This window comes from Vanacampus margaritifer, chromosome 2 (assembly GCF_051991255.1).
Source record: "Vanacampus margaritifer isolate UIUO_Vmar chromosome 2, RoL_Vmar_1.0, whole genome shotgun sequence".
NCBI classification, from domain to species: Eukaryota; Metazoa; Chordata; class Actinopteri; order Syngnathiformes; family Syngnathidae; genus Vanacampus; species Vanacampus margaritifer.
This window is the reverse complement of record NC_135433.1, coordinates 8,278,194-8,299,170: the sequence shown is the minus strand read 5'-3', so window position 1 is coordinate 8,299,170 and position 20,977 is coordinate 8,278,194. Positions and strand designations below refer to the sequence as shown.

The 20,977-nt window shown below is 37.5% G+C and overlaps 1 protein-coding gene across 1 annotated transcript in view; it reads right to left on the bottom strand.

Annotated features, from left to right (window-relative positions):
- clstn2a (calsyntenin 2a) overlaps nt 1-20,977 on the bottom strand; it is a 178,664-nt gene that overhangs the window by 88,292 nt on the left and 69,395 nt on the right. Inside the window, exon 2 of the mRNA XM_077557252.1 lies at nt 17,149-17,271. Coding sequence (XP_077413378.1) covers nt 17,149-17,271 — 123 coding nt within the window. The remainder of the gene's footprint in view (nt 1-17,148; nt 17,272-20,977) is intronic.

The following is a 20,977-nucleotide window of genomic DNA, read 5'->3' as shown; positions in this document are numbered from 1 at the left end:
CAAAATAATAGTTTTTTATTTTTATTTTTTTTTACAAAGTAATAAACACTGCAAAAATGATCTCATCCATTTTGCTGGCTAGCCCACTGCGTAGCATGCCCTGCGTTCATTGGCTCATCAACAAAACCTTCCCTGATTGGTTGAAGCCCCGGCAACAGCGACAAAAGTTGAACATGTTTTAACCTTCTAGTATTGTGTCGCGGGCCTACTCGTGCACGTCTATGTGCATGCGTGCGATTTTTCACATGCACGAATGTCGCGTGTCACCGAGGGGGGGGGGAAGGCAATTTTCGCCTTGTCGCCTTGCTTCCGTAAGAAATTAATTGAGAGCGAGCGACGTCGCTTCCCGCGTGCAGAGCCCCATAACAGGTGCTCGTCAAATTTGGGGCGGAAAAAAAATGTTGATTAAAAAAAAAAAAGCCTTTTTAATTAATTAGCCGATTAATCGTGATTAATCAATTCTAAGATGTGATTAATCAGATTTTTAAAAAATAATCGTTTGACAGATATAGCCATCCAAACCAATGCAATCAAACCTTCTTCATTATTCACTTGTATTCTCCCACTCCTGTAACACGCTCACTTAGCCATAAGCATCACTACGCCACAGAACGGATATTCACTCTTGAATACATCACCTCTGAGGTAAATGTGTTTTTCTCTGACATTTCATTTGGGGAGGTTTGAACTTAATTAACATTTAGAGGTAAAATGTTACAGCCTCCCCCAAGTGATTTCATCAAATGTGTGTGTGTGTGTGCGTTTTTTTTTTTTTTTAAACAATCTCATCTTGTAAGGTCTTTAAAATACAGCAATTCAGATATAAAACGAGTGGAGAGTTAACAAGGTCATAAAAATGATGAGATCCAACAAAGCCAAATATTCTCTAGAAAATACTGTGATAGCAGAGAATGATTTACATATTCGACAAATTTATTCTTGCGGTTGTAATCAAGGAACCGTTTAAAATGGCCTACGATAACTCTGCAACAAGATGTTGGCAAAAGTACAAAAGCAGCAAAGGTGAGTTTGTCAGAGAATAATGGAGTTTTAAGAGGAGCTTTGTTAGTTATCATTTGTTTTCATTTGTCAAAAAATGCTTTGTTTTAGTTTTGTTTATGGAGTATTCGTATGCAAGATATATTGTGTGATAAAGTAAAGCAAAATTCCCGTAACGAACGATTAATTGACAAAGAAAAAAATGCTGGCTATAATTAACAATTAACAATTGCTTTTATGAACATACGATGTACTTTCAGTTATTGTTTTTCTAAAAGCACTCTCTTATTTATTAGGGTTGTCTGATACCGCTTTATTTGCAAACTACGATTACAACTATTTACTCTGAGTACTTACTCATTGATACCGAGTACCTCAACTACGTTTGTTGTATAAAATTTCATTTAACACAATGACAAAAAATTGTGAGCAAAGACCGTTCTTTCTGATAGAGATGATGATTGCGTCAAACTGCTTCAGTATAGCGCCAACTACTGCTGAGGAGGACTTAATGCCTGATTTTTTTTTTTTTTTTTTGCCAGCGGCAAAGTATCCAATATCTTAAAATAAGGCTTTTATCGGCCCAATACCGATTAGTTATTTTATTTCACTAGTGAAAATGTTTTTTAATTGTAGTTTAAATCATTTTGTTACTTTTTGTGAACGAGTAACCTTGATTTGCAAATGGCAAGGTTCACTGTAGGAAGAGTATTTGACAGTGTCAAACAATCGAAAGCATTATTATTAGCCGACTTGTATTTCATATAATTAATTTCATCTCCTCCAATTGAGGTGAAGTGGAATAAAAAAAAAAATAAACTAGTGAAATAAACACATTTCTGATGAATTATTGTGTCATCCAGGAATGCGAAGGCTGCTTTGTGTTTTGCGCTTAAAAGAGCATCCAGACAGACGTAACCTCGAATAGCATCTAGACCGTTTGATGTTGATGCATCAGACATGCCTCGCCATTAGCTCACAAAATAAGCACCAACTGGAGAACTGCAACAACTCCACAAAGGACATGAAGTAAAGGAACAAACGAGGTTTTGGGAAGACAAAAACATACCTGGTCCCTTCAGTCCACTTGTTTGGATTTTCATGCACCTTTAAACATCGTGTTCATATACTAAAGTAATTTCTGGACTATAAGCCGCTACTTTATTTTTCTTGCATTCGACGCTGCGGCTAATACAAAGGCGCGGCTTATCCATTAAAATCACAAGGAGGCGCACTAGGAAGGAAGCGCAAGAGCGTCAGGAAGAGCAAAACAAAAATCAGCCCAAATACAGTAGGAGAGACAGAACGAGAGCGAGACAATTTGCGCCCTCATTATGGAAAAGAAAGTCGCGGGAACATTAAAACACTTGCGGCTTACAGTCGGGTGCGGCTTATATGTGTGACAAACACGAGTATTCCTTAAATTTAGCTAGCGCGCCCTATAGTCCAGAAATGACTGTCAATCTGTTCATTTTTACGCCCATTCCTTGCTCATCCATTTGCCCCCCCACCCTCCTCCCTTCTGGTAACGGTAACGCTTCATCTATTTTTCCATCAAATTTCACAGCTCCTGCTTTGTGGGCTACAACAATCTAATTAGCAGCTTCTGAAGCAAGCTGACAGGTGTTGCTTACCGTGTGAACAAACACAGTGAAACAATCCAAACTAAAGCCAACACTGGATTTTGCAAATGATACATTTAAACAGCAAATTCATTATTTTCACGACATGAGAACCTTTCCAGCTAATATCTGACGTCTGACCTGTCAGGTTTTTATTTCATAGCTTCCATATTTGCCTCAAAGATTTTTGCTATGCGTAATGGCTTGTGAGCTGGTCAAAACTGGTCCGCACTCGCAGCGCTGCGGCTGGAAGCATCCAGCAGTGATGTTAATGGAGCACTACAGATGCCGTGCTGCTATCATAATGTGACACAAGCCAGCGACATGTTACGATGACAATAGCGGCACACGCAGAATTGAAGTTAGTTTAACCCTCCATGTCTTTGGGGGTCAATTTGACCTCATTCAATTTATAACGTCTCTAAATATAGCATTGACATCATTCGCTTTCTTCTGCTTCATGACTTCCTAATTTTATGTGGAAAAGTGGATACATATCAAATTGAAAGGAAATGAGAGTCAATAAAAAAGGAGGGGCCTTTGAAACGTCTTCATTTTACACTACGTTTTGTATTCAGCGGATGTTATGCTGTTAGAAAAGCTTATTGGTCAAGCTCCAACACTTTAAATAAAATAAATAACAGCGAGATATGTGAGATTGCTGACAGGGTGGACATTTTTGGCTAATCTTAGCATTTAACTTATTCACTGTCATTGAAGGCTCTAGACGTCAAAAATTCTTTTGAACTATTTCTATTAGTTAAACATTTTTTTCCATTTTTGTTAACAAGAGTGTGAAAACCTAGAATATGATTAATCGTGAGTTAACTAGTGAAGTTATGCGATTAATTACAATTAACATTTGAATCGCCCGACACCCCTAATTTTTTTTATAATCTTTTATTTATTTATTTTTTTTTTAAATCAAGTCAGGTGAATAAAATGTTTATTTGTAATTATTTATTTATTTTATTTTATTTTTTTCTTAATTAATCACATGACTTCAATAATTAACTCACGATTAATCACAATTTTTTTATCTGTTCTAAATGTAAAAAAATTTTTTTTAGGTTTTCATACTCTTATTATCAAAAGTGGAAAAAGTGGTAAACTAATAGAAATAGTTCAAATGGATTTTTGACGTCTATAGCCGTCAATAGCAGTGAATGAGTTAATGAGCACATGGTGGACTTTCACTTCGCAAGACAATTGCTTTGGAAGATGACTATGTTTAACAAATATTATTTCTAGAATCCACAATGTATATAAGGTTTTTATATCACACATTGCATTGGTATACACTGTATACTATATAGTTTACTGTTTTTTGTATCTTCAAAAACGCTGCGAAACATTCATTGATATGTTTTTGTTGATGGGGAGTACATGAGTAAAAAAAAAAAAAAATCATGGGGAAAAAAGGGAAAACACCTAAAAAAAAATTTTTTTTTAAAGGGAAATAATTATAATGTGCAAATTTGCAGGTACAGAACTAAATATGCATCGATGTAGATTTAAGTTGTAATGTCACCATTCACCTTTAGATGGCAGACATGGCTTAGTTGCACAATAAGCCCCCCCCCCCAATTATTTTTTTGTGCGTATTTCGAATGATATGCAACACATGGTACATCAATGATATAAACATTTTGAGGGAGTTGATTTTTCTGGGGGGGGGGGGATGCATAAAATGAGCTCTTGCACTTAATGTTGATTTGCTGTTCAGCAGTTTCGTGCCATCCTTGAATAGTAATTTTTATGCAAGAGACTGCACATGTAAAAAAAAAAAAAATAATAATCACAGTATTATGTGGTTATTTTGTTGTCAGCTTCAAGCACTTTGTTGTCGAGTTAGAGGAGCGGATATTTTGCACATATACACAAATATATTGTAAAATGAATTATATTAAGAGCACGTATTATGCACGTATGCCTGTAATTTCTCCATATCTAAAATAGCATTTTTGTCATACATCTGATTAGCAAGTATGTGGCCAATGTGGCCCCTAGCTCTTTGACTGCCAGACGTTTTCAGAAAAGGGATGCCGTGGGTGCCAGCCGATTTAAGCATTTTGACTGATCTTTCAAGGTCCACAGAAAATTATGTGTTTGGACTATGGAAACACACATACTACCAAATGAAAGATTGGACTCTCATCTTTCATCAGAAAAAAAAGTTTGTTTCTACCTTATTCCGTTTTTCAGTAATCAACAATAGAAAATGGTTACTTTCACCTCTGTTTTGAAACAAACGTCTTTTAACGTCTTTGGCACTCCTCCCTAGGATTTTACTAAACGTTCTTTAACGTTTTTGGCAGTCAAAGAGCTAGTAACACAGATGAAAAATTGCATTTAAGTTGCCCATCCATAATTCATCTACATTTTCAATCTGATTTAGTTATTCTGATAAGGACACTAAAGGCACTTTACAGTGATATATTGACCAATTTTCAATATTCTATACATATTGTACCCATGTGCTCTTTATGATCAATTCAACCCAAAAACATTTTTCAAAATAAAATAAAATAGCAACATTTTACACACACTTGTTCTATTTTTGACAAACTGAAGTCAGCATAACATCAAATCTTCATAAAAGCAAAAGGGTCTTTAACCTACCCATAAGCGGTGTGAGAACTACTGATAGTAGTTCACGCTGACCAATTCTAAATCATCTCTTGGTGCCGTTTGCACCTTGGGCCACAATTTCTATTGTAATCATTTTCAGGAGGTTTCAATCGCTGGAACGAAATTGACCGTCAGAGTGAAAAACAATAGTACATTTGAAGGTAAAAAAAGAGGGTTAAGTAACAAGCTCACTGACCACAAGTGGTTATGGACGTTATTTAATAATACACACGACTCAAAACAAATGAAACAAATTAATTATTGAAGGCATTACGGTGGAGCCATTATCCCAAATGCTATGCAGACAGAAAGTCCGGCTTCCTGCCCTTTTACTACCAGACTCCCATTATCGCTAGTACTTGCCCTCTTCTTTCAGCAATACGAAATTCACCTCTGCCATGCACCGTGTTTTCCCATCGATTACTCCAGCATACACGCAGGCTGTCTACTTGTTTTTTTTTTCTGGGACTATTGCAAGTCCTTCTATTTGTTGTTGTCTATAAATGCAATCAATACGCAGTACTACAGTTTTCTAGAGATTTTTGTAGTTTATACACAATCGGACACTGGCCGTTGACAACATTAAATCCAATTGATGACTTTTTCCAAAGGGAAAGACATAAAAGTTCATAAAAAGGTGGTGACTCTGCATATGTATGTATGTGTATCTAGAAGTGTCCATAAAACATAGTTTTATTACCCAACACATTTACGGCTTGCGTTCTGGGAACAATGAGGAGTCACAACGAGACGAGACCCTTGCTGTTACTTTATTTTGATAGGCCAACAACAACATTATGTTTTGAGCTGATGATTGTCAAAAAGGGTCAGATTGACACACACTAGTCAAAAAAAAAACTGCTCAATTAAACTTTGAATTTTGCTGGATTCATTGGAAAATGTCAAGCATACAAACTATACATCTCAATCGGTTTTTAAAATATTTTCGAGTGGGGAAGTAAAAGCAAATAACACATACAATCTTATAACTTATAACCACATTCAAACACTGAGTTAGCACACACCTGGCATCAGTAGTCAGGTTTCCATCCAATTGCTTTGATTTTTTTAAGCAAATTTACTGAAAATGTGCAAAACGGACATGCCCCTTTCTATCTGTTCTTCTTTTGCGGATATTGGGAGGGGACTCCGCCGCTGTAGGTGGCGCTATACACCATAGAGATGCGATCCACCAGTAATGTAAAAGAAGAAGACCTGGAAGCGACTGCGCCGTGCGATGATGTCGAATGAGTTTGCTTTTTGTAATTATTGATAAACCGTAGCGTTTCTTTGCTGTTTTCCATCTAAAATTGCATTCATATTTGCTTCTTTAATTAATTCCAAAAAGATTTCTGTTTCGTCGTTCCCCCCCAAACATACCTTACTTTATCATCCGCCATTTCTTTGCGACTACAAACATAATCCGTTCAAAATTATTCGCAAAACCTGTCTACATAGCCAAAATGTGCCTTTTTCGGGTTTTTTTTGACACGCTTCAAAATCCATCCCCTCCAAGCGTAAAAACCTTTTGGCGAATTTTGGGCTCTTTTTTCGAATTTCTAGCGTTTCCATTCAATTTTATTTTCGCATTTCTTAAAAATTTGAATAAAAATGGGTGGATGGAAACCCCGCTACTTAGTGCCTATAATTAAAAAAAGATTATTTAAAAAAAAATAAAAATAAAAACCTTCAGTTGAGTTTTACAGTTTATTAAGGCTGGGTTTAAAAAGAAAAAATCAAATAATCGATATTTCCTTTTTGATGCATAAAACCATGAATGGATTGTTTTAAAATCTCTTTTTCACAACTATTCATAGGAAAATAGAATTTTAAAGGCCACATTTTTGTTGTTGTATCTTATCATTTTCTTGAAATTTACCATTCACATGAATTTAAAAGTACTTTCTTACATTTATGAAATACCTGATTTATTGTACTTTAAATTTATATTTACAATTATTGAATCACAATCATGAAAATATTTTCATCTCATCCTTGCTGATGTCAATGTTTGTGCAACACTTTTACTTTCATTAATACACTAAATACTTTACAGTTACTTCCGCCGCAAAATTATATTTGGAATTTAATGTTTGTGGAGTTTTTAATCATGTCCTTGATATTTAAGAAGAATTCATGTTCCATAATTACTCAATATTAGATTGAAGTGAATCAAAATTTTTTTTTGAATTGAACTGAACTCTTGTGAATCGAAATCAAATTGATTGAGGAAATTAGAATCAATACCCTGACCTGGAGTTTTTAGAACACATTAATGGCTTTTGTGTAGGGGTGTGTAGACTTTTTATATCCACTGCAGACACATTTTGTTTTATACAGAAGCAAAAAAATAAAAAAACATACTTCATAAATACGCAATGATACACAACCACTGGGCAATCGTCCTGATGATAGCAAAAAAGACAAACGGGAATTGGCCCAGAAAATTGCATTCCATACATGGGAATACTCGCCATTGTTGTTGTTGTTGTTGTTGTTTTTTGTGTGATGATTGCTCAGACAATTTCGTTATCTATCGGTCTATTCTACATTTTCCTTCCCAGCTTGCTCTTCTTTCTCTCCAGCTATTTGTGTTCCATTACCCTGTTCTGCAGAGGAAATACTGTAGTGCGCAACAGCAGGCTATTCTGGTACCATGATGAATGGGGAGAATCTATGCCTGTTGACTGTGGTCCCGAGATAAAGAATGGGGAAAAGGAAACGGACTATTTGCTTCATGGCAAGCTCGAGTCCAGCGCAACCATCCCTCATACTAATTTGATTGAGAAGGCTTGCTCAGAGCGCAGCGCTCGATCCTCGCACCTTTGCTCTAAAGGGATAGAGGGTCGGGGCATCGTGGCATGCAGTCATAATTTATCCCCACACATCATGCTTAAGGTGAGCCCACTGTGGGTAGCTTCGATGAAATGTGAGGCCGCAGGGGGAGGGAAGGACAAGACATGAGTCAAAAAAAAAAAAAGCAAAAAAAAAAAAAGCAAAAAAAAAAAAAAAAAGCAATGAGAACAAAGAATGGGCGAGAAAGGTGAAGGGAGCAAGAGACGCTGGGAGGAAAGGTTGCAGTGACAAAAGGCCCATGAGTGGCAGAGAAGGCGAGTGGCTAACGGTTGTTGTCAGTTGCCTCAACGCGATTAATGAGCGAGAAGAAGGACAGGCCACACCTCTGCAGTAAAACCAAACCAGGATTGATGCCACCACCTGGAATGCTCAAGCGAGCGTTCCATATCGGCTTAAGCTCCATGTACTATTGCACTCTTGTTCATGATTAGCTCTTTGACTGCCAAAAACGTTAAATAACGTTTAGTAAAATCTTATGGAGGAGTGCCAAAGACGTTAAAAGACGTTTGTTTCAAAACAGAGGTGAAACTAACCATTTTCTATTGTGGATTACTGAAAAACGGAATAAGGTAGAAACAAACTTTTTTTTTCTGATGAAAGATGAGAGTCCAATCTTTTTTTGGTAGTATGTGTGTTTCCATAGTCCAAACACATAATTTTCTATGGACCTTGAAAGATCAGTCAAAATGCTTAAAATCGGCTGGCACCCACGGCATCCCTTTTCTGAAAACGTTTGGCAGTCAAAGAGTTAGTCAGACACTACTAGTTAAACAATGACATGTTACTAGTGAGGCGAAACTATGGCAAGCTGTTTGAGCATTATTTGATATTCTTGATATCCAGCTTTGTCTTACTCCTTACTAGGAAGGCAATTTAGTATACTAGTAGAACATCCAGCAGAATGAGAACATCTACTACAGGGATGTGATTTGACCAAAGTGAAATTATCTGAAAATTTAGCCGGGGGTCTGGGGGCCGCTGGCACCCAGCTAGGCTAGCTAGCGAAGCCCCCCGGAGCTCATGGGTTTTCCGGGTTTTTAAGTACTTTCAATGCACTCAACATGACAAAGAAATAGACAAAACAACAGCATAAATTTTCAATGTATATTGAACTATCCCATATAAAATGGCAGTTTTAGTCAACTCAAAATCAGTCACATTCAAAAACATTGGACTGCCTTTGCTTTTAAAAACTATCACTGAGAATATCATCATATCTAACTAATGTGATTACTAAGTTAACACATAAATAATGTTGAAGAGTTCAAATTTCATGAACAAATAATTGTATCATGACCAAATGAAAAGTAACTCATATTAGAGCATACCACAAATGTCTTTGTTATAGCAGAAGATGTTATCTGTCGGAGGCATGTGCATACACAATGAACTACTAAAAAAAAATAAAAAAATAAAAATAAAATCGGATTTTTTTTTTTAAAAAAAGCGGAATTCCGCGAATTAGCGGAAAAATCACATCCCTGCTACTACTAGGAACTAGGATGTGTTCCAATAAAAGACAATTAGATACATAGCTCATCTCAATACATGGGGTGTGATGACGGTTCATTTAAAAATGTAACGATTCAATTTAGTTCGAATCGGTGGGATTATGATTCAGTTCGTCGTTACGGTACGACTCCGTTTGATAGGGTACGATGCAATGAGTTTCTTGTTGGCATTTTACCCTATGACAATTTTGATATACCGGTATATTTAAGTGGAAAGGTTCAATTCTGTTCAACTCCATGCATTGTCATCTTTAAAATCGTGACCTACGTCATTTCCACTTTTCTTTCGTTAATTTCCCACAGCAATAACACCATTTTAAAGTTATTTTAAAGTTGTGTTGTTGTTACCTCCAGCAACGAATGCCCATCGAGCAGGTTGGCTCGCCATCAGGCGCGTCGCATTTCCATGTTTAACTCATTCACTGCCATTGACGGCTATAGACGTCAAAAATTCATTTGAACTATTTCTATTAGTTTAGCTTTTTTTCTTCACTTTTGTTAACAAGAGTATGAAAACCTAAAAGAAAAAATATTGTACATTTAGAACAGATATAAAATTTGTGATTTATCATGAGTTAACTTTTGAAGTCATGCGATTAATTACAATTACAAATTTTAATCGCCTGACGCCCCTAATTTGTAATAATCTTTTCTTTAAAAAAATAAATAAAAGATAAAAAAAAAAAAAAAAAAGTCTAGGTTTTCATACTCTTGTTAACAATAGTGGGAGAAAAATGTTAAAATGAATTTTGGACGTTTATAGCCGTCAATGGCAGTGAATGAGTTAAGTTTGAATTAGCTCCGCTCTGCCGTCCGTCAGCAATAAATGTCCGTGCGGAAACACGAAATATTGGTTCCGGCTCTACCAGGTCACGCAAATTAGTTTTTTTTTTTAATTACTGTTAAATGGTGGACTCCGACTCAAGTTGAAATTTGAGTTATATCGCCAGCGTAGGAACGGAACTCGACCGTAACTCAAGGACACCCTGTACTGTAGCTAGCACAGTGCTGGGTCCAAAATAGGCCAAGCCAATGCTGGGTTATTTCTACCCAAATATGGGTTGAGGATTTAACCCAGCGTGTGGCCGGGTTAAATATTTTTCACCGTGTTTGGAAATGTTTTTATCGATATTAAACCCATCCTGAATGGGGTCAGTCACACAGACAGGTTGTTGTTGTTAGCTTAGCGCCTTTAGCTGCTGCTTCATGTTCCTTCAAAACGGCTTTGCCGCGATGACGGATTTTCAGGTGAGCAGAAGGAGCCTTATTTCCCCCCTCTCGGAATCCTTGCTGAAAACGTTTTGATCTTTTGCCATGGAGAACAACGACCACACTGGTGAGGACATGTTGATAGCTACTTGCTAGTTTGCTACGAGTGTGGGCCAAGCTTGGGTTGTGCCAAGCGAGGCTGGCGGCCCACCGACCCAATCTGCATGGCGTAAACAGCGCAACGTGGTCGTCTATTGCGGGCTGCTCGCGGTGCTAACAGTTTACAGACTTTAACTCTTTGACTGCCAGACGTTTTCAGAAAAGGGATGCCGTGGGTGCCAGCCGATTTTAAGCATTTTGACTGATCTTTCAAGGTCCATAGAAAATTATGTGTTTGGACTATGGAAACACACATACTGCCAAAACAAGATTGGACTCTCATCTTCCATCAGAAAAAAAAAAGTTTGTTTCTACCTTATTCCGTTTTTGAGTAATCAACAATAGAAAATGGTTAGTTTCACCTGTTTTGAAAAAAACGTCTTTTAACGTCTTTGGCACTCATCCATAGGATTTTACGAAACGTTATTTAACGTTTTTGGCAGTCAAAGAGTTAATAAATCTATCGGAATTTTTAATCGGATGAAATGTATCGGGCCGATCAAAAATGATATTTTCCCCAAATCGGCAGATATTTTATCAATTCGATAAATATAGTAGTAGTAACATCTAGTTGTACTAGTGTGCTTTAATCGCCCTACTAGTGCCCACAAATGGTATTCAGCAGTGGGGGGGGGAAATGTTACTAGTAAGACAGTCATTTTTCGAGTGCACTGAATTGTCCTGCTAGTGGGGATTTAGGCGTACTAGTACATCAACCTCAAGCTGATATCGACTTAAGTGCTCAAACGGCTTGCCATAAACATCCGCACAAAGGTTGGCGTTGAACTACTGATTCGGTTGGAGAGGAACAAGGAGAAGAAAGCATAAAGAGTTAAAAGCATACAGAGACAGTGAATCCATGAGGACAGCAGCCCAACTGTTTGCTTCGCTATCGAGAATTGTTTAAAGGAGATAAATTGGGAAGGAGCTCCGGCATTTTTCTTGAGTCTCCTTGGTAGCTATTGTGAGCGTTTCACTCACCACACATTTAGAGGAAGAAATATAGCCAGCCGGCAGCAACGGCACACAACACTGCAGCTCCTCTCAGGGCAATAGCTCGCCAGATTTGACCTTTTGCCATTCAGCCAACAAAGTGTTAATCATGGAGGCGGGAAGGGGGGAATCAAAACTAGTTTGCTTTTGTCTGTTTGCTGCTTTCGTCACCTTTAAAACCCCACCGGCTCCTCATTTAGGATTCAGTCAGTAAGTTAAGCCGTCTTGGCTAATGTTACTGTATGTGCCGAAGGTTTTACTTTATTGGCGCAGTGAAGCCCGTAAGGAGAATTTTATAAGCGTCAACCGTGTTTACAGGGATGTGATTTGACCAAAGTGAAATTATCTGAAAATTTAGCCGGGGGTCTGGGGGCCGCCGGCCCCCCGGAGCTCATGGGTTTTCCGTGTTTTTTAGATACTTTCAATGCGCTCACATGACAAAGAAATAGACAAAACAACAGCATAAATTTTCAATGTATATTGAACTATCCCATATAAAATGGCAGTTTTAGTCAACTCAAAATCAGTCACATTCAAAAACATTGGACTGCCTTTGCTTTTAAAAACTATCACTGAGAATATCATCATATCTAACTAATGTGATTACTAAGTTAACACATAAATAATGTTGAAGAGTTCAAATTTCATGAACAAATAATTGTATGATGACCAAATGAAAAGTAACTCATATTAGAGCATACCACAAATGTCTTTGTTATAGCAGAAGATGTTATCTGTCGGAGTCATGTGCATACACAATGAACTACTAAAAAAAAAAAAAAACCCGGAAATTTTCAATTTTTATTTTTGGAGATAAAAAAAAAGCGGAATTCCGCGAATTAGCGGAAAAATCACATCCCTGTGTTTACAGAGCAGCTCAGACAGAGCATTATAAAATACGTCTGTGGCATTACAAGAAAAACATGAGAGAAATATAAAGTTGAATATCCATTTTGCATGGTTGTCAGCGTCGGGATTAATAGAAACCATTTGGCTATAATGAGCAGTTAAGTGCTCACTGCCAGAAAGGCTCTTTGTTTGCCTTGGAGTCTGGGAATAATTTATCTAATTATAACGGCGCTCTCCGTCTCGTTCTCGTCACTGTCAGCTCTGCAATCATCGCATGGCTGCCTCTTATAAGACAACACAATCAACATCTGAAAGCCTCGTCTGCGGATGAGCTTTGTAATGATGTTCTAGTGTCATCATTACATGTTAAATCATTCTGCGGCGTATTTGAGGTCTGTCACGCTGCCAGGCGAAGATACCTGGATGGAATCGAACGGACGTGTTTGTACGCACGTGGATTTTACTCCTCGTTGACACACCGCCTTAGTATCAGAAGTTGAAGCCATTGGTCAGAAGTTTTTGATAGACTTTGGATCAAGGATGGGCAAATAGGGGCCCCTGAAGCCGCCAATTACAGGAGGATGTGTACTGTACATTACCACCAAAATCACCCCTGAAAAGCAGGTTTTTCCATGTACTTGAGAATATTACGCTTCCCCAAATTGCTGGAATATAGATTTAAAAGATATGAAAAAATATATAAATGCTTTTGAAAGTCCAGGTTAAAAACTAGGCTATTTTCCATGATTAACTCTTTCACTGCCAGACGTTTTCAAAAACGGGTTGTCGCCAGTGCCAACCGATTTAAGCATTTTGAGTGATCTTTCAAGGTCCACAGAAAATGTTGTGTTTGGACTATGGAAACACACATACTACCAAATGAAAGATTGGACTCTCAGCTTTCATCAGAAAAAAAAAAGTTTGTTTCTACCTTATTCCGTTCTTCAGTAATCAACAATAGAAAATGGTTACTTTCACCGAAATGCTCTGTTTTGAAACAAAAAACGGAGAAAGAGCTTTTTGTGAAACGATGTTATTTCATGCACTCTAGTGAATTCTACACTTCTTTTTGTCCATGAATGATGCCACAAACACCTAAATAGCGCTTTACTTCTGTAAAACGCTTTCACCAACAATGAAAAAGTGTTTTTTGATTGCAAAATACGTTTATTTCCATTCAACAGTGTAACAATTTGACAAAACAATTTCGCAAACTATTTACAAATGTGTGCAACTGTGGTACTAACAATTATGTGGATGTTTCAAATACAGTTTTTCTTTTTGTAACGCTCTCCTGCGTGCAAGGAGACGCCAGGACTCGCACACAGTTTACTTTCACTTTCGCATTGGTCCGTTTTGCGTGCAAACGTTACACTTTCTTGACGGCCTTTTTTTCCGGGGAATAAAAAGCAAGTAGCAGACTGTACACACTTCCTCCGATGAATATGCATTGGACTCGGGGCACTCTCCGTCGTCCGATCGAACGTCCGCCTGTGCATGCTCGGTTGCGCTCCGCGTTACGACACCGTCATAGCCGCCGCGTCAGTGGTTCCAATTTCGCCGTCAAGCTCGGATTCACCTTCATCATCATCGATGATGATCATCGTCGTCATCAATGTACTCTTTTAGCGTTGGTCGATGCCTTTCGTCTTGTAAGTGTAGAGCTGCTTGCAAACGCTCGCCATTGCCCGTTCCCTCCTCCATCTAACGTCTTCTACTGCCGCGTCAATGCTTCCCAACCACGGAGTCACCACCCTCATCTTCATCATCGATGATGATCATCGTCGTCAACAATGTGCTCTTTCAGCGATGCTTTTGGTCTTTGAAAAAAACGGCTCGGGCGTGAGCTCCTCGCGACCGGCCACCATTTTTCCTTCCATTCTCATCTCCTGCTCGAGGCTCTAGCTCCGCCTCTACTGACGCCCACACGATCTTGTCAAAAGAGAGTCATCGCTGCCCTCTAGGGGCCAAAAATAGTCATTAGGCACAACAGACCGACTGGAAACTTTCACCACAGCTCCGGAAGCCTTGCCCGCACCCGTTTCAAAAAAATAAAAAAATAAAAATTGGATGACGTCTTTAGACGTCATTGGCAGTGCTCCACAGGTTTTTACTTGACGTCTATAAACGTCAATGGCAGTGAAAGAGTTAAGGTCTTTCAAAGCATTTGTCAAAATCCTGTTTTCGAAAATTTCGTTCTTGCACTGTACGCTCTTGTAGTCATTTTAGTAAACTACAGAGGTGGGAGTAAGTCACTGTTTTGCAAGTCACAAGTAAGTCTCAAGACCTTGCCCTTAAGTCCTGAGTCAAGTCCAAAATCAAGACTGACAAGTCTCAAACGATTCATAGGTCCTACACTTTGAGTTTCAAGTTTGAGTCATTTTAATAACATCGTAGATTCGATTATTTCGGGTGACTATCAAAGTAGTAGCCAGGGACTCAGGAAGTGAACCCAGAGTGGTGCAACAGATTGCCGTGTTTACAATGTGTTACCATTAGCTTACTTACCATTGTTGGTGCAACTTCAGAAGTGTGAAGTTGTTGCATCTCCGTTAGTGATCTAATCTTGGACATACTGCAATTCTTTTTTTGTTGTTGACCAACTCATAGTTTTTGTACCTAAACAACTAGTAGTGCAACGGATGACAAAAGTCATGGATCGGACTGTTTTTCGGGTCAGTAAAAAAATAAAACAAAATCAGATAAATAGAACTTTGTCTTCATTTATTTTATAAAATGCTTTTGCCCATTAAATTATAAAATATATATATGAATTCAAAATGTCTAATATGGCCATTTTTTTTAAAAGCAAGTGTTTTATAAAATAATTATAAATGAAGGCAAAGTTCAATTTCTTTAAATAATGAAAAATATATCTAAGTGCAATTTAAGACACATTCCCTTCATTTAAACAGGGAGAGTGGATTACAAAGTAGCATCGGTCGACAATATTGAAAACAATAAGAAAAGCAAGTGAGCTAAGCAACAGCTCTCAAACTACTGTTGCCAGCCAGACACCCAATGCTAACGCTAACAGCTAGCGACTAGCCACAAACGCCGGAGACTTGAACAGTATCATACAATGATGGCGTAATCAACTTGCTTTTTTTTTCGCGTCCTAAATTAGCTAAAAAGTCAAATCCGTCAAGTCAGTTGCATTGGTGTCAATGGATTATTTGGTCAGCTTTATTTTGAAGTTTGCCTTAGCGTAGCCGGCGTGTGTTTGCAGATTCCCTGACATGTCTGAATGACGGTGATGTGCCAGCACAGCTCGCATACGTACGCACACACACACACACATACTAAGACGGAACTTAATCGTTTGCATACATTGGTGGAAGAATCAAGTCTTTTCAAGTCAAAGGGCTCAAGTCCAAGCGAAGTCACAAGTCATTGTTGTTAAAGTCCGTTTAAACATTTTGTCAAGTCGTCAAATTCATGACTGGAGTCCAAGTCACGTGACTCAATTCCACACCTTTGGTAAGCTATATTTTATTTCTTTACTTTGCTTTTAAATCTCTTTAACTCTGTGTATAACTTACTTTAGAACTTATATTGTTGTACTTTTAAGTTACAGTATGTGAATCAAATTGAGTTACCTTGTGTTGGAAATGCGCTATATAAATGATTACATTTTTCTTCCAACTAGGTAATGTCTAAATAATGGTAAACAACTAAATAATGTAAAAAAAATTCTCATTTCTTAGTAAGCCTCCTGTATAATAACCTCCCTCAATTTGGGATTTAATTTTTAAATTTTTTTGCAAAGAAAAAAAAAAAGAGTCTTACAGTAGAAAACTCACACTCGTGGTTCACCTAGTTCTATTTATTTATTTAATATTTTACAAATTTTTTGTGTGTGTTTTGAGGGTTTTTTTTTTTTAGGGGGAGCCAACCCCATTTTTCATGGAAAACACATTTGGGAGGTTTATCAGCATTTTTTTGACAAATTTTTGAGGCCTACAAAAAAAAATTTGAACAAAAACTGTTTTGTTTATTTTTGGCTAATTTCCCAATGCATTTCAATGGGTGTCAATTATACACGGATTTTCACTATTGGCAAGCCGGTACGTATTTTGTCCATATTTAAATGGCATTTTTGTCATGCAACTGGTCAGGAAGTGCATGGTTCTATGACCGCCCCAGATGATTTAAATTGCCCATCCCTGCTCCATATCATAATGTCCATATGCATTTCCAGACCAAATTGGATCCCAGCACCTCAAAAATATGAATCCGTATGTTCAAACTTAGAGGTTCCAGTGTAGTCAGAAATGATCAGTTTGGGACTTACAGTACTTGCGTGTGTGTGTAGCTACCTGCGTAGGGGATCGGCGCATCCTTGTCAAGAGCAACAAGCGGGGGGTCCAGTAGCACAGTGCCCATGTTTTCTGTGATCACGCCATGGTATGAAGCTTCTATCCACGGTTTGTGCTTGTTGACTGTGGAAAGGGGGGGAATAAAAAGAGACAGGACGATATTAATCTTTTCTGTTCCTGTTTAACGTTTTACTTGAATGCACATTTCAATTTAAAGCAAGGGTTGCGAGGATTGTTTTCGTAATTCACATGTTTCTTTCCACTGCACATCGTGTCATCTGGACGTCCGGAATCAATTCAGAAAATGTTGGAATGAAGAAAAGGAGGAAGGAATGGAAGAGGGGGTGGGGGGGGGGGGAATCGACCATTTTGCGACTGTTCCTTCTTGGTGACCGATCTCAGTGAGAGAGGAAAGAAACGAATACAAAACAAGTCAATATTAGAACCAATTTCTATTGACTTAAAGTGAGGGGGGGGGGGGGGGGGGACAAAACACACTGTCCTACTTTTCTACCCAAAGAATGCAATATCTCCTCTAATATTAGGCTTACAGTTGTCAAAACAGTAATAGCATTAGAATTTGTCCTTGTCTACTAAACATGAAGTAAAAATAAAATTAAATAAAGTAAAATATGAGGAATCACAAAAAAAATGCATTTTCCTTTTGGATATTGACGCACATGGTGTGAAGATTTGTGCAAATATTTGACGGAATCGTATAATTGCTGCCACGTATGAATATGGTGATCATAATATAAGCAGAGTGTAAGATTTTAGCAAGGTCATGCACGTAACTCTGAGCATTCCTTTAAATGTGACCTCCACTCAAATAGACAAGTCTTAATTACTTGCGAGATGCATGTCGCCTACTTATAAACACCCCTTTGCAAAATCGACATCACGTAGTTCAGTAAATAAACGCCCCCCCCCCCCCGGACACTATTTAAGGAAATACAGCTCAGAGCAGACAAGAACACTGTTCATTATGTTAACTCATTCACTGCCATTGACGGCTATAGACATCAAAAATTAATTTAAACTATTTCTAATAGTTTAACATTTTTTCCACTTTTGCTAACAAGAGTAAAAAACCTATATATTTTTTTTTAGAAATACAGATATAAAATGTGTGATTAATCGTGAGTTAACTATTGAAGTCATGAGATTAATTACAATTAAAAAATGTCCCCCCTACTTTTGTTAACAAGAGTATGAAAATGTACATTTAGAACAGATATAAAATTTGTGATTAATCGTGAGTTAACGAGTGAAGTCATGCGATTAATTACAATTAAACATTTTAATCGCCTAATAAAATGATTATTAGAAATTAGGGGCGTCAGGAGATTAATTTTTTTTTAATCTTAATTAATCGCATGACTTCAATAGTTAACTCATGATTAATCACAAATTTTATATCTGTTCTAAATGTACAATTAAAAAAATCTAGGTTTTCATACTCTTGTTAACAAAAGTATAAAAAAAATTAACTAATAGAAATAGTTTAAATGATTTTTTGACATTTATAACCGTCAATGGCAGTGAATGAGTTAAAATAAAGATCATTCTGCTTATTGCTAAAAATTCATTTGAACAATTTTTTTTTTATCCATTTTTGTTAAGAGTATGAAAACCTATATATATATATTTTTTTTTCAGAAATACAGATATAAAATGTGTGATTAATCGTGAGTTAACTATTGAAGTCATGCGATTATTTACAATGAAAAATTTTAAATCGCCTGACGCGATTTTAAAGATTATAAAAAAAATTCGGGGCGTCAGGTGATTACATTTTTTTAATCGTAATTAATCGCATGACTTCACTAGTTAACTCACAATGAATCACAAATTTTATATCTGTTCTAAATGTACAATTAAAAAAATATAGGTTTTCATACTCTTGTTAACAAAAGTAGAAAAAAATTTAAACTAATTGAAATAATTCAAATTAATTTTTCACGATTTTAGCCGTCAATGGCAGTGAATGAGTTAATAAAACCTTCGCGGTGTGTTTTCTGGCAGGTGAAAACCTTGCGGCTCACACATGAGACTCAAACTCAATATATATTCTCATCCAATCCGTATAATCCGAGTTGTCACTTTGGGTGTAGAGAAGAAAGCAAGACCCGTGCCACAATAAGATTAAGTACACCAGATAATCTGGAGATTACCACAGATCACGTCACAAATAATTACTGACAGTGTGGATTAAACTCCCTCTCACTTTCCATCTGCCCTATCCAATAAGCACATAGTGGTTTACATGCACGCCACAAGCGGAGAGGAGGAAAATTGCAGTGTTAATCTCAAGTGTAGTATTGGCGCCTGCATGGAGCTTTGGTGTCAACATGACAGCAGAATGGTACAGTCCAAGATGAATTGACAAATTTATCAGGATACAATTGTAACTTTTCAGAATTATGACATTAACAACCTAACATACAAATGGTGTACTATAGTATGGTTCACTTTTTGCGGGTTGCTGATTTATTTTTTATTTTTTATAATATACATTAACTATAGTCGATATACACAAGAGTTGGGCATTCCATCAATATTGACGGAAGTTCCTTCAATCCGTCAATGCCTGTTTTGTAGAAACTTCGAAAAAATGCCGGACGTGATGATGTTTTATTCCCGTTCTAAATTCCTAATTTCTGCTACGTTTGTGCAAGCATTAGTTTAGTGCTCAGTTTGTTTATTTGACATCAGGCACATTGTTAGACAGACAGCTAAAGGGTCCTTTGGTGCGTTGTTTTCACTGATCTGTATTTATTACTGGATAGCCCATACACGCCCGTACAAGCCGTTGAAGCCACAGGGCGGCCATCTTACTCCTCCCATCTCGTGAGCAAACTACTGTATAAACTATACGTACAGTATACGTACAGATTAGACATATTACAGCTCCTAGGCTCTTAGTATAGGGCCGGGGGAGGAGGTCGGCGGGGTGGTCACTATGTTTTAACAGGTGGACGGTATGAGCTAGCCTGGAAATCATGACTCACTCGCGGGTTTGGCCCGGCCTGTTTTTGGCTGGTGCCGAATCGCTGTCTATGGACGTCTGTCCAGACCCTCTTTCTTTTTGAAGAAAATGGGTGTGGCTTGCCAGGTTAGGCACGTGCTGCTTTTATCGCTCAGTTTCTTAGACCCCAAAATTAGATTTGGCAGAGGCCTCTTTTGTTGAATTACAGTTATCATATTTTAATAAAAAACATACAAGTTTCATCATTAACTCTTTGACTGCCAGACGTTTTCAGAAAAGGGATGCCGTGGGTGCCAGCCGATTTAAGCATTTTTGACTGACCTTTCAAGGTTCACAGAAAATTATGTGTTTGGACTATGGAAACACACATACTACCAAATGAAAGATTGGACTCTCATCTTTCATCAGAAAAAAAAGTTTGTTTCTACCGTATTCCGTTTTTCAGTAATCAACAATAGAAAATGGTTAGTTTCATCTCTGTTTTGAAAAAAAAAACGTCTTTTAACGTCTTTGGCACTCCTCCATAGGATTTTACTAAACGTTATTTAACGTTTTTGGCAGTCAAAGAGTTAAGCATATAATTTATAGACGTATTTAAGGCAAGTTGTAAAATGTCTGAAGTCCTCTTGTTTAACAAATTTAATACATCATAAATCATGCTGTTCCTACAAAGTACTGTCTTGGGAGTAGTAATATGGCGGCCTCGCGGCTTCAAAGTCTTGTACACAGATCAGTGGTTGTTTTACATCAGATAGGTTATTGAAAGGCTGAGCGACGGCGACTTGGCAGCCGGTGTGAAGCCGGTGAGCGATGTCGAAATACTGAGCGAGCAGGATTTAG